The sequence below is a fragment of the Orbicella faveolata genome, unplaced genomic scaffold (assembly GCF_042242905.1).
Source record: "Orbicella faveolata isolate gen_17 unplaced genomic scaffold, um_ofav_v1 contig_26, whole genome shotgun sequence".
Classification (NCBI taxonomy): Eukaryota; Metazoa; Cnidaria; class Anthozoa; order Scleractinia; family Merulinidae; genus Orbicella; species Orbicella faveolata.
Window position 1 is genome coordinate 15005205 of NW_028301554.1, and position 12586 is coordinate 15017790.

The following is a 12586-nucleotide window of genomic DNA, read 5'->3' on the forward strand; positions in this document are numbered from 1 at the left end:
AACTTGTGTATTTACCAAACCATGCAGTAAATAATGCGAGCTTGCGGTCTAGAAAAACTGCTAATGGACACGTGAGCGGAACGCGAGTGTGTTCATCTAATTTTCTAGACCTGAAAAGTGCAAATTAATTTATTTTCTTAGAAAACATAGGAACACCATCCTTTATATATAGGGAAGATAATTGTCTACAAACATTTCTTTGGTTATGTTCATGTCTCAATTTGATTAAAACGTGGCCTTAATTTGAGTTGTTTATAAGCTACAAACTAATAGATCCGTTCAATATGCAATTTAGTTCTCCAACAGAGGGTAGTGGTGGATCATATTGGGCTGTTTTTGATATGTAAGCTGTCCTGGCTCTCGGTGGTTTTTTCTGCCAATTTTGTTGTCTCACTTGATCCCCAACAATAGATGAGTGTAGGGGAGATGCCTGAAAGGCTGGTGAAGCCAGGTCCTACATGTATTTGCATTTGCATTGCATGTATTTGTATTTGCATTTAGCCCCATTTAACAGTTAACTATTTATGATTCAAAGATTGACGAGAACAGCATTGAGGTTGAAGAGGATTCTAGCTGTGATGAGTTGGAATATAGCGTGATGCGACTTGTGAAAGGCTTAGCTTCTTCAAGGAAAGGAGCAAGACAAGGCTTTGCAACAGTGTTAACAGAAGTTCTCTCTGAGTTTGCTTCCCTCTCTCCTGTAGGAATGCTCAGATTGATTACTAAAACTCTTGAGGTCACTGGCAGTTCTAAGGCCTGGGTAACTGCAAAATCTTGTATACACTGACGGTTTATTATAAATCCCATCTTTTTGTTATGTAAACAATTGAAAACAAAAAGTTACATATTAACTAATAACTAAAGGTGGTTACAGATCTGCAAATAGGCCCTTGCAGCTGGGGTCACGTGACCAAATTTGTCTAATATTGGCTATAACTTAAAGAATGCCAGAAATGGAAAGAGTGCATCGAAAATACCAAAATGGGCAAGTTCGAGGCCCCTGGAGTTAAAGAGTAAGTTTATACAACACTCTGAATTTTCAGAAAAGTTAGAGGATTTGTATAGAAAATGTTGCTAGGGAGCAAGGCCTTACTCTCCAACAACTTTTTCCATACAAATCTTCTTATTTTTTTCAAAAATTCGGACCGTCATGAAATCTCATTCTTCAATGATGGGGACCTCAAACTTGGCTATTTTGATACTTTTGACATGCTTTTTCAATTTCTAGCATTCGTTACGTTATAGTCCATAATTTTATGAAAAGTAGGTCACGTGATGGCTAGGCTGCAAAGGGCCTATTATAGATTGAAGAAACTGTCATGTACAATACACATGTTTGGAAGGTGTGGTGGCCTCAAGGTTAGTGTGCTTATCTCGGGATCGAGCGGTCCAGCTTTGAGCCCTGGCTGGGGACATTGTGTTCTTTGGCCAGACACTTTACTCTCACAGGGCCTCTCTCCACCCAGGTGTTATAAATGGGTACTTAGGAACTTACTTGTAATGCTGAGGGTAACCCTGCAATGGACTAGCATCCTATCCAAGGGAGGAGTAGAAATTATACTCCTAGTCACTTCAACCGGGATAAACTCTGGCCTGATGGGCCACTTAGCTCATATGCAGACTTAACCTTACAATATCCATGTACATGCAGTTTACAGAATGATGGCTATACAGTATTGAATAGAGGGGAACGGTTATGAAACCAAACACAGTTCTTTGTTGTTGTTTTTTGCCCACTTGGCAGCCCTCAACATGCACAAAGCACATTACCAGCCTTTACTTACCAATAGAAACATTTTGGTTTAATACACTTTGTGTAATTCATGCATACTTGTACATGTCGTGTGTGAGTACAAGGCAAAAGATTGTGCATGGTCGTGGGTCCTGTAAATCTTTTTATCTTGTTTACTCAGGTTCATGACTGTTCCCCTCTATTAACAATAATGTACACATGTATATGCACCCCATATGAGATGACCATAGAAATACAAGCTTATCAGAATGGAGAGTCTCATATTTTTTAATGTTGAGTGAGGACTTATCAACTGTTTTGTTGTTTTAAAATGCAGGAAGAGAGAGATTGTTATGTTGGTCAGATATTTGGTGTGATGTCTGTTTTGAGGTCACAGTGTGAACAAGGAAAAATTTCTGTAAGTACATATACAAAGCACATATACATGATTATGGTGCAGTTTGCCCCATTAGTTGTCACATAATTATGGCAGGAATAATACAAGTAATTAAATATTTTTACTACCTGCAAGTGAATTTCTTTGGAATGTCTGTTTGTTTCTTAGTCCCCAGACTCAGAATGGCTTGGTTTACTGATAACAAGGATCATTGAACTAAGCAAGAAGAAGAGTTATTTGCAAGAACTTTGTGCAAAGGTCATTGTGGACGTTTTTACACTAGTGAGTACTCAGCCAAGGTCATGCAAAGTAAGGTCTTCATATATATATACATACAGCACATTAGTCATGACTGTACATGTAGTGCAACAATTTACTTATACAGGCTTCTACAGTGGAACCCTGTTTAATCCGATCCTTAATGGGGTGTCTGTATTAAAGGGGTTCTTTAGATAAGACAATGACTGATTGAGCTTTTGTTCGGGCCAGAATAAAGTGTCCATAATAATGAGGTGGCCAATTATTAAAAGGGTTGTCATAAGCCAGGGTTCCACAGTTGGCTTATTACAATAATTAACAATTATTCACCAAAGTGGAGGTAAATATCCATCACTTTCACTGACACTGAGGTGAATACTTGTTTTAGTAAATACCACACAAGCTGAATAACTAGCGGACCAAAGGGTAACTTTATTTGTTTAAGAGTAACTTTATTTGAAACGGGAAGCCATTTTGTTTTTCTTCGGCTGCTCAGAGGTGAATAGTACTTGGCTAATCACCTCCAAGCCAGCCAATCAGCGTGCGCAAAAAGTACTATTTACTTGTGTGGTATATACGTACTAATACAATATACCATAATTATTGCATGGTGGTACTATCATCACTGGTTGTACACAACTGGTATATATGTATCATGAATGTGACAATCTTATTGGCTCAGTTTTCTTGAATACTCACCTTTAATTTCTTTAAGATTTCCAATCAGTTTCTGTATGATATCTAATTTACAATTAGCCTGTTACCTCTGCACCTCTACATGTACATGTACATGTAGCTATATGTATTGCACTATTAGAAGAAGTTTTGAGTGATATACAATAATTATTTTTTGATGTGTATTTATTGATTTATTATTGTACTTGTATAACCATGCATATAGTCAATCACTCTTCACCGGTTGTGTTTCAGGTGTCTACAGATGTGTTTATTAAGTCTGTTTACCCATCTGTCAAAGAGATTGTTGAGAGTGGATGGACACAGGCCACACCAGAAACGCTATTCATTTCTCTTGCAGTTCAGAGATATTGGGGGGTCAGTACATTTTAATCAATAAAAATTTACTACCAGAATCCTTTACAATTTCTTTTTCTCATGCTAATTGGTACAATTGTCATTTAAACCTTAGTAGGCTTTAAAAATTTGATTAATAAGGAAAAATGAAATGAATTCTGGTACTTGTAGTCAAATGACAACATTGTGCAAGTGTGCTATTATTGTTTCAGACAAGTTCACCCAAAATTCTAATGTGAAGTTTACATTACACTCTAATCCCTATGGCTCCATTACAAAACCTGACATTGACAAATGCTGTTTATTTAATAAATAAAGAAGCCTGAGCCATGTATTACACTGTGATAAAACACGACAGGCATTTGAGAACACGAGGGAAATGTAGAAAACACGAGCCTGTGGCTCGTGTTTTCTACATTTCTTGTGATATTTGCAATAAATTGTTTTTTTTTTTTTCAAATAAATATTTTAGGGCCACCTTGATAAGAGGCTGATAAAGGATGCATGGAAATGTCCATTGATAGCTGACAAGCAGAATTATCAAGAAATGAGTACTGTCTTGCTGGTATGAACTCAACTATTCTTGTCAGATGTGTATAGTAAAATACAGATGAGATGAGATGTAGCGCTCGCTCTTTGATTGGCGCATAGTCATTCTCACTAGCCCCCAAAATTTCATCTCTAATAGTACTTCTGTGATTTGAGTTTCCCCAAAAGTGTTTCAAGAAACTTCACTCGCCCATCAGGCCAAGTGAAGGACAGAATTCACTAGCCTGACTAGCCCCGGGCTATTGGACAGCAGTTTCTTTGCACGGTGCAGTGAAATACTAGGGACACACCCTCTTCTTCCAAATAATTATACAATGTACTTTATATTTTTAACTTTATGAAACATCATCTGGTGTTTCTTTCAGGACTCCATTTCTTCACATCCAAGGGTCCACTGTGTTTGGAATGAAGTTTTCATCACATTGTTCGGCAATCCTGCTAGTGATTTTGAATTATTTTGGAATACTGTTGTCGAAGGTACGTGTACAGTGAGTATGTCCTAAAAGTAATGGAAAGAGATTAGTAAATTCAAGTGCAATCTTGATCTCTTTACATGTAGTTTGTATTTCATTTATTTGATACGTAATAATTAGTTATAATAAGTAAACATATGTTTCTATTAATGCAGGATTGATTGTAAATGTACTGTATTGTTGTCTTTACAGATGGCCTGTTTCAGTCAACACATGACAGAAAGTTCCTAGGCTTTCAACTAGTGAGGAAAACACTCCCTCAAATCAGTGCTAAACAGGTGATCCTGAATCTACAGTACAATTACATGTCAGTAATAATTACAATTTTTTTAAATAACAATTTTAATAACATGTAAATAAGAGCGGCTATTGAATCTTCAATTTTGGAGTCAGGTGTATTAAGTTGCATTGCTTTGCTAATTCAGGTGTCAGTTTTGTTTGGTGGTCATATGATGAGAAGCTTTATAAACAGCCTGTCATCTTCACAGACTTACCTTCACGAGGCAGGAAAACAACTGGTAAGCCAAGTTTCTGAATATGAGTGACTCACACATATTCACTAACAGAAATATACCAGTGCTAGAATGTCTGGCAGTTCATAGTGATGAGCACTCTGGTACCCTTACATGTATGTACATGTAGATGCAGTCATTGTGCAGTATATTTGGCAGGAAAATCAAAGGCTCTTTAAGCCAGCTCATGGTATTTGAAAGTTTCGAGTGGAATATCAAAAAGATTTTTTTGGCTTTAGTTTCAAACAAAATAGAAAACAACACTGACTTCTTTTTTATTCTTGGGTTTCCCGTGACGTCACAAGCTTTGTTCAAATCAGTGTCTGCCATGTTGGTGTCCCTCGGGTGTAAAATTTATGCTAATAACAGTCCATTTCTACAGTAAAGCTTCTTTGTTATCACTCTGTTATTTCGCCAACTACATGAATATCCAGAAAGAAAAAAACGATAAAAGTACTGGGCATTCATCTAAAGGTATCCCAGTGCTCTCTGAGTATGCCAAAAGCTTAGAGAGTTGAGTAAAGGAAAGATATTTGCAAAAGGTCTCGGTCAGCGGGGTTGACCCCGCAAGCATAACAGCCGAGCAGTTCAGTCCAGAATGCTTGCCTCCTGTGGAAGTCTCGGACTTGCTGAGTTACCTCGTTCTTGAGACCTGCTTCTACACCAACAAGCAGTTCAAGGTGTTCAAGAGTCTGGAGGCATTTAATCAAATAGTGTCGGGATTTGTATAGTTTGTAACCTCAGTTGTAGGCAAACTAATCACCGGCAAGTATGTCGTGAGAACAAGTATTTGGCATTCACAGCGTATGAATGATCCTTTAGTGAACATTTGGGTCATTTCCGAAAACGATGGGACTATTTTGTCAGCCCATTGCTTGGGATACAAAGCTGGACTGGCTGAGTCATGCTCACATATCACAAGTGTTTCATTTTATTTAGAGGCAACTACACAAATTCATTGCAAGCTCGCTTGCACACAGGTGAAATGCTCATGGATTTTGCCGACATACATGTATGTCAATGAAGTGCTGGATGCGAGGGCTTAGGACATCGATTTTTCATCGGCTAACAAGCTCAAAGAAAAGGTCGACCAGAAAATTGAGGATCTACAACAGGCGGCAAGCCTCGAACCATGCAGCAGCTTCTAGTTCTGGGACTGCATCAGCCGGCGCCTCAGCGCATGCAGTGCGCATTGGCGCCTTCGAAAGAGGAAATGGATCAGCTTTATGCCAAACTCAACCAGTGAAAAATTAAAGCAGTAGCTTTAACTTTAATTGATCCTTTTGCCGGCCAATTTATCGACCAAAGCCGCTCTCTTCCGGTAGTTTCAGAGCAAAGTGTTTGCTACTAACTCATTCGCTCTCTAGCACTCTCTTGTTTGTAGCGTCGCCGTGACTCACTGCAGAAATCCATTCGTTTCTCCTCCTAGAACTGAGTTCCTCCTGTTCTTCCCCTTGATTTGTAATAATCTTAGGTATACGAAAAAACCCTAAGCCTTTGTGATATCCAGTTTTGCTTGAACAACCAACAACAATGCATAAAACCATCTCTTCTTTCTCACATGAACTCTTATTTGGATACAGTTTGTTTACGCTTGAGGGACACCAAGATGGCAGATAGTGACTGTTGCTAGGCTATTGGTCACGTGGGTGAAACCCAAGAATAAATTTTACTTTGTAATAGAGTGGTTTTCAATCAAGTGTCATAAAACCAAAACCAAACCAATTACTTATCAATTAGGTAACTCACTACAGCCAATCTGAAACTGTAATAAAACCAAAACCAACCAAAGTAATTGCTTGATTACTTTTGACACTCAATTGAACAATGCATTAATTGCTTACACATGTAAACACACATCTAGTCTGCACACATTCTTTAACCACCAAAATTAATGTGTAATGTGCACACAGGCAGTGTCCCATTATAGGAGTGTTTATCTTTCTACTTCATCTTAGGCATCAAGTCTGCCTTCATTAGTGACTGAAAATGCAGACCCTGAAGTCACTGCTATGATATTAAAGCAGCTTTTAGGAAGGTAAATATGCAAGAATGTTGTTTGCGTGTACATCAGTACCACTGCTATAAAAAATCTTGGTATTAATGAGAACATCTTGTAGATGCTGACTATTGTTCGAGTAAAACTAGTAATAAAATATTGATTAAAGTTATATTTTGCAAAATGATCAGACAATTAGCTTGTGTTTTCTATTTAGGAAACAGTCATTATAGCCAGATAAAACATTTCCATTGAAAATGAGGGTGACCTGTTTGCAATTGTGTTAGTGGACACTTTAAAGAAATGAAATAAGAAACTTTCAATTTTTGTCTATTTGTGAGCAAACCGTTAGGAATTTTCCTTTTCAAATGGCAAACTTGCTCCAAAATCATGTTCTATGAACAATAAGGCAATGATGAAAGGATCAAGCATGCATACATGTACAAATTGATCACTTATACATGTAGATGCTGTGTAGTAATTAAACATCATCATACATTTCTACGACAGTAGAACCTCACTATTTCAAACTTGGTTATCTCCAACCTCCCACTATCTCAATTAGCTGTTAAACTGCAGTTGAGTCTGTGGTCAAACATTCTTTTGTTTAAAAAGGTATGCATGGAAACTTGGTGAACGGATCAATGCAAAGAAGAATTGACCTTTTTGCCTTCTTTGTATGTCAAACCGCTCACAGCTATTCAAATCATTTTCCCCTGGCCTTGGATATACTTTTTCAGTCACTTTCTATCAGCTGTCTTGAGCCCCTGACATCTCTCAGTCTCATTTATTATTTTTTTTGTTTTTCATGAGAGTTTGAAGTGTGGAGTTCAACTGCAGAAGCTATTTTTGTTAATTAAAAATAATTTCCGAGTTCTGTACTATGTAACTTGTCCTACTAAACCTACTACATGTAGCTAGTTATTGGGTTTGTTATTTGCTAGACAAGGAAATATGCATTTTGACAAGCTCACAAAAACAAGGACTGTGGACAATCTACTTGGAACTGTGAGTGTTGTTTGTATTTGTTTGTTTTCTGGTTTTCTTCCTTCTGCATGTCAAATACATCAACAGAGACCTGCTCCATTGGACCGCAAATTCCATAGCTTAACGGAGAAATCCAGCAAAGCTAAGATTAGTAAGCTAGTTAAATAAAAATCCCAGCCAGCTTTTTCATCCTTTGCCTCTTCAAATTAGCCTCTTCATTTACCTGAAATATCAGTAGGCGATAAGCTCTATTTCATCCCAGGAAATGACATGTAGCCAGCAGCTGGCTTTTGCAATATTCTTGGAGATCTTACTCAATGTGCAAAAATTTGCAATTGAATGAGAAACAATCAGGTATAATAAAGGAACTCTGTTCAAACTGCTTGCATGGTATTTAATTATGGATATAGACTTTGTAGGTTGAATCTCCATTTAAGGATGACTGGAGTATGAGAGAGTTATCAGGTTGAGTTAAAGAGGAAAACTGTAAATTAGCAAAAGTGAAGTTAGATGATGTCATTACTTTGCACAGCTTACAGGATCAGGGTCAAAGATGTTTGTAGCATGGTTGATTGAAATGTTTGAACATGGATTTGTGGAAGGTGCTACAGAAACAGAGTAAGATATTGCATGATTGTGTTACTTAATGTCATCTGGCAAAACCTACATGTATAAGAATATAAGAAAATTACATATACATGTACATAAATGTACAGCTCAATGCTGTAGTAAAATTGAGTACATGAGTTCACATCATTTCCTTTCCTTTTTTGTTCCTAATTGAAATTTGAAAGCTAAACAGTTAAACAGGGTTGTCCATTATAGATCAGTCACAAAATTTAATACTTGGCTGTATTATAGACAATTATAATAATTACATGTTCAGATTCCTATTAACTGTCTGGCAGACATTGTGTAGAATCAACTGTATATGTTTTGTTTGGGAAAATCCACTAGACATAATCACTACATTTTGGTAATTGATAGTGTGTTGGAATATCCTATATTTGTGCATTGTGCAAAGGATTGAACAGTCAGCAAACTTACAGCTTGCTTAGAAATGTAATTTTCTTTTTTCCCAAGCAAAACCATATTCTCAGCCTAATTTAGTCCAATAACCTAACCTCTTGTAATCTAACCAACCTTCTCAACTGTTTTCATTCAGTTCTTCAGCAAAGAGTCAAGAGGCAACTAGGATAGCCATATTAAATCAAGTTAGTACCTGTTTGTAACTCATTCTTAGACAGTTGTAGTCATGTGAAAATTATTGGATATGGACTTGCTGTCACATCTATGCTGATTACAGGGAAGGAAGCTCTTGACAGTAAATGTACCGTTCTGTTATGATTCAAGGAGCATATCCATTCTAATGTTATAGACACACATAGCCATTAAAACTGAACCGTAATGCATATCTAAGCAAACCTGATGGTTTTTCATTAAATCTATGAGCAATACTGAACAGCGCAATAGAAAATCATGCTATTTGATGAAGTCAGTGCACCCACTGTACAATTTTATTTATTTATTTTTCATGCTTGTTTGGTTCTTTTCAATGTAGCTGTACCAAATGGTGAAGAAAAAGGCAGCCTCACATGAGAGAGACTGGGTACAACAAGTACTGTTCTTCTTTCTTGAACATGCATACTTCCAACCAGTAAAAACAAACCTGAAGGTAAGCTATGGTAATAATGTCCGTACTCTACAAATCAAATGTAGCTTCAAGTCCTTTAAGTCGGTCATTCATGTATACACAATGTTGTTTGGGTTTGAGTCCTTCGAACCAGTCTTGTTTGTTTTATATATATATTTTAAAACACTTACATATGTACATTAGTAGATTAATTATTAGATAAGTAATCGCAGTTAGGTGTCCCTAATTAGTATACATTGTATGCTAGCAACTTCGACATGTTAATAAAGTTCTTATCTTACCTTTATCTTATCATAATTACTTGCAGTATTGTTTAATTAGCTAATATTAGGCCAATTTCTATATAATAAAATTGTAACTTAGCTCCGAGGCTTAGGGAAATAATAATAAAAAAGAATTATTTATAAATTATCCGTCCCTTAACATCAATGCAATTTCTTTTGTTTAAAAAATTATTCCCCTGCCTGTCAGAGCCAAGTAAAAGTTTACTATTTCAAAATTGGCTATGTCATAGCCTGCTTCAGTCATGACATAATCCAAGCTGCAAGTCATTTGCCCTCTCAGGGAGGGTGTCCAGGGCTTGGAATACCTACACATCTGTAATGACCTGCTGTAGGCTAGTAATTTTAATCAGTTACTTAAGAAGTTGCTAAAAGTATTTGAATTTGTCGTCGTTAAATGATATCAAGAAGTGCTAGTCTCGACAAAAGATGCTACAATTTGCTGAAGTTATTTACTTTCTTTTTTTCAAACAATAGGCACCTTTGTCTCCTTCAGTAAGACAGATATGCGAACAGAGATTTGTCAGTGCACTGAAAGACCTCTCATCAAGCAAAGAAATGAAATCATTTGAACTCCACAGCATTGTTCAGCATGCCAAGGTAATTTCTTAACCACCTTGGTAACATGCATAATATAGTTTATACACAAAGCTATTACAGTCACCAGTAATGTTGTTGGATGAAATGTTAAGCATTCAAGAAGACAAGGTTGTTTCAGTATTCAGTAGGATTTTGCATACCAGCGTAGACAAAATTACACCTTATCAGTACACAGCATGTGCAGCAGCTTTCAACTACTACCCATACAAATACTTGTTTTTGCATAAGATGGAGGCTTTGACCTGAGGTTAATTATACATGTCATTAGCTGTATATTGAGAAGTGTTAATGCAGCTCTGTTAACGGTTCATGATCATTTGACACATATGTACAGGTGTATGTGCATAAATGTAATGTATGCATACATTTCTACTTGGCATACCACTATTGTTGAGGTATAGCTGCTGTGGTATGAAGAAATGTATATAGGTGCACAGTGGTTATTTCTTACCTCCTGTCTATGGTCAAATGATTATTGGACAACATATACAGGTGGTCCTTTCTTAGCCCAAATGAACACCAATAATGTGATTTACAGATATGTTTGTCTTTTCCTGAATAGAAATTTCTGCAGGATGAGGAATGTGAAGTTGCCTCTGATTTGTGGACAGAAGAGGTAATGTCTTTTATCTTGCCCCCCCCCCCCCCCCCGCCCCCCTTAAAGCCTATACTACACTAAATTGAAAGACCAAAAAAATATGAGGTCAAACTAATCTACTCATACTGTTTTTAATCTTACATAGGGCTTTTATTGAGTTTATTTTCGTTTACCCTGGGTGTACATCCTCGTTTATTCAGGTGCCACCTCTTTCTGGGGATGTTAATGCCAGGGACAATATCCTATTTACGTTTCTAACCCACTAAGTAGTGGTACTACTAGATGTTTGACTGTCATTTTTGGGGAATGTTTGCATTTCTTGTAGGCAGAAAAGGCATTCAAGAAAGCAGTGAAGTCTATCGAGAGAATCCAGAAAAAGGTACCATTCAATTTTAATTCCATTCTTGAACAAAACTGTACTTATCTGTAATATGTGACACTGTAATGACATGGCTCTGTTAACTTGACCCACCTTGGCAAAAGAAATTGCATTTTTCAATTGTAGCAAGCAAGTACTGAAGTACATGTACTTTATTACCATTAGCATGCACACAATAAAGGAGCCCGTCCTTTCTCACATGTCAGTTTGGAAACTAGGCGCTCAGAGTGCAGTTGTACAGAACTGTACCTCTTGGCCGAGCCGTTTTCATCATAATGCATTCATCATAGACTTGATTAGCTGCACAGTAATATATTGACAGTACTGGATGTAGCTCTCTGTACTGTGACTGTGTGTTTGCCTTATTGTTGTTGTTGCTTTTGTTTGTTTGTCTTCCCTACGCGTCAAATTATTTTATCCTATAAACTGCTTAGATGTAGCTACATTGTTATTAACGAAGAGAGTTTTTTCATTGGCAGAGAAGAAAGAGTGAAGCACCTCAACATGAAGATGACGTATTTGAACTGCTTTTCTCACACATGGCGCTGAATTTGTTTACTGAACCAGATCAAGCCATCGACATTTTGAAGGTGACCAGACAAAAAGTTAATGTAAAACATGTAGTGCTATGCATCTAACTGGAGTGCCCTTTGTGTGATAATAGCGGAGCTCCTGCGCGCTGAAGGCGCGCGAGCGGAGCCCCATACCTTAGAAAATTTGGTAACCCATCGATCTGAAAAATTTTGGTTGTCACGTGACTGTCCGTACGCACGTCCGTCCGTCCGTACACCAATACCTTGAAAACTAAGAGTAGCACCATTACCATAGCTACATCTTTGATTTTGGGCGTCCACGCTATTGTTAATTGACAGCTGTCACAACAAGCTATCCGCTGACCAGTATCACGTGACTATATCGCGGGCTCAGGTTTAAACCCCATCGAGGTTGCGTGCTTTTTTAAAGTTGACCGCTGACCAGTTACATGTTTAACGATTGGATCGGGGGCTTAAGTCACGTTATTTCTCTGGGGGAGAAGAAAGGAGTACTCGCAAAGGCAAAATTTCGGTGCAAATTAACCGCTGGCACGTTGTTGACTTTTCTTCTGACATATTCCTTGTACAATCGTCTCTTGGAA

The 12586-nt window shown here is 37.4% G+C and overlaps 1 protein-coding gene and 1 pseudogene across 1 annotated transcript in view; both read left to right on the forward strand.

Moving 5' to 3' along the window:
• LOC110062327 (myb-binding protein 1A-like protein) overlaps positions 1 to 12586 on the forward strand; it is a 31949-nt gene that overhangs the window by 430 nt on the left and 18933 nt on the right. Inside the window, exons 2-18 of the mRNA XM_089296131.1 lie at positions 536 to 760; positions 2070 to 2150; positions 2298 to 2411; positions 3318 to 3440; positions 3892 to 3984; positions 4334 to 4445; positions 4634 to 4719; positions 4867 to 4959; positions 6912 to 6991; positions 7897 to 7960; positions 8472 to 8557; positions 9105 to 9153; positions 9501 to 9614; positions 10352 to 10474; positions 11037 to 11090; positions 11398 to 11451; positions 11931 to 12041. Coding sequence (XP_089152257.1) covers positions 536 to 760; positions 2070 to 2150; positions 2298 to 2411; positions 3318 to 3440; positions 3892 to 3984; positions 4334 to 4445; positions 4634 to 4719; positions 4867 to 4959; positions 6912 to 6991; positions 7897 to 7960; positions 8472 to 8557; positions 9105 to 9153; positions 9501 to 9614; positions 10352 to 10474; positions 11037 to 11090; positions 11398 to 11451; positions 11931 to 12041 — 1662 coding nt within the window. The remainder of the gene's footprint in view (positions 1 to 535; positions 761 to 2069; positions 2151 to 2297; positions 2412 to 3317; positions 3441 to 3891; positions 3985 to 4333; positions 4446 to 4633; positions 4720 to 4866; positions 4960 to 6911; positions 6992 to 7896; positions 7961 to 8471; positions 8558 to 9104; positions 9154 to 9500; positions 9615 to 10351; positions 10475 to 11036; positions 11091 to 11397; positions 11452 to 11930; positions 12042 to 12586) is intronic.
• LOC149108249 (uncharacterized) lies at positions 4990 to 6515 on the forward strand (annotated as a pseudogene).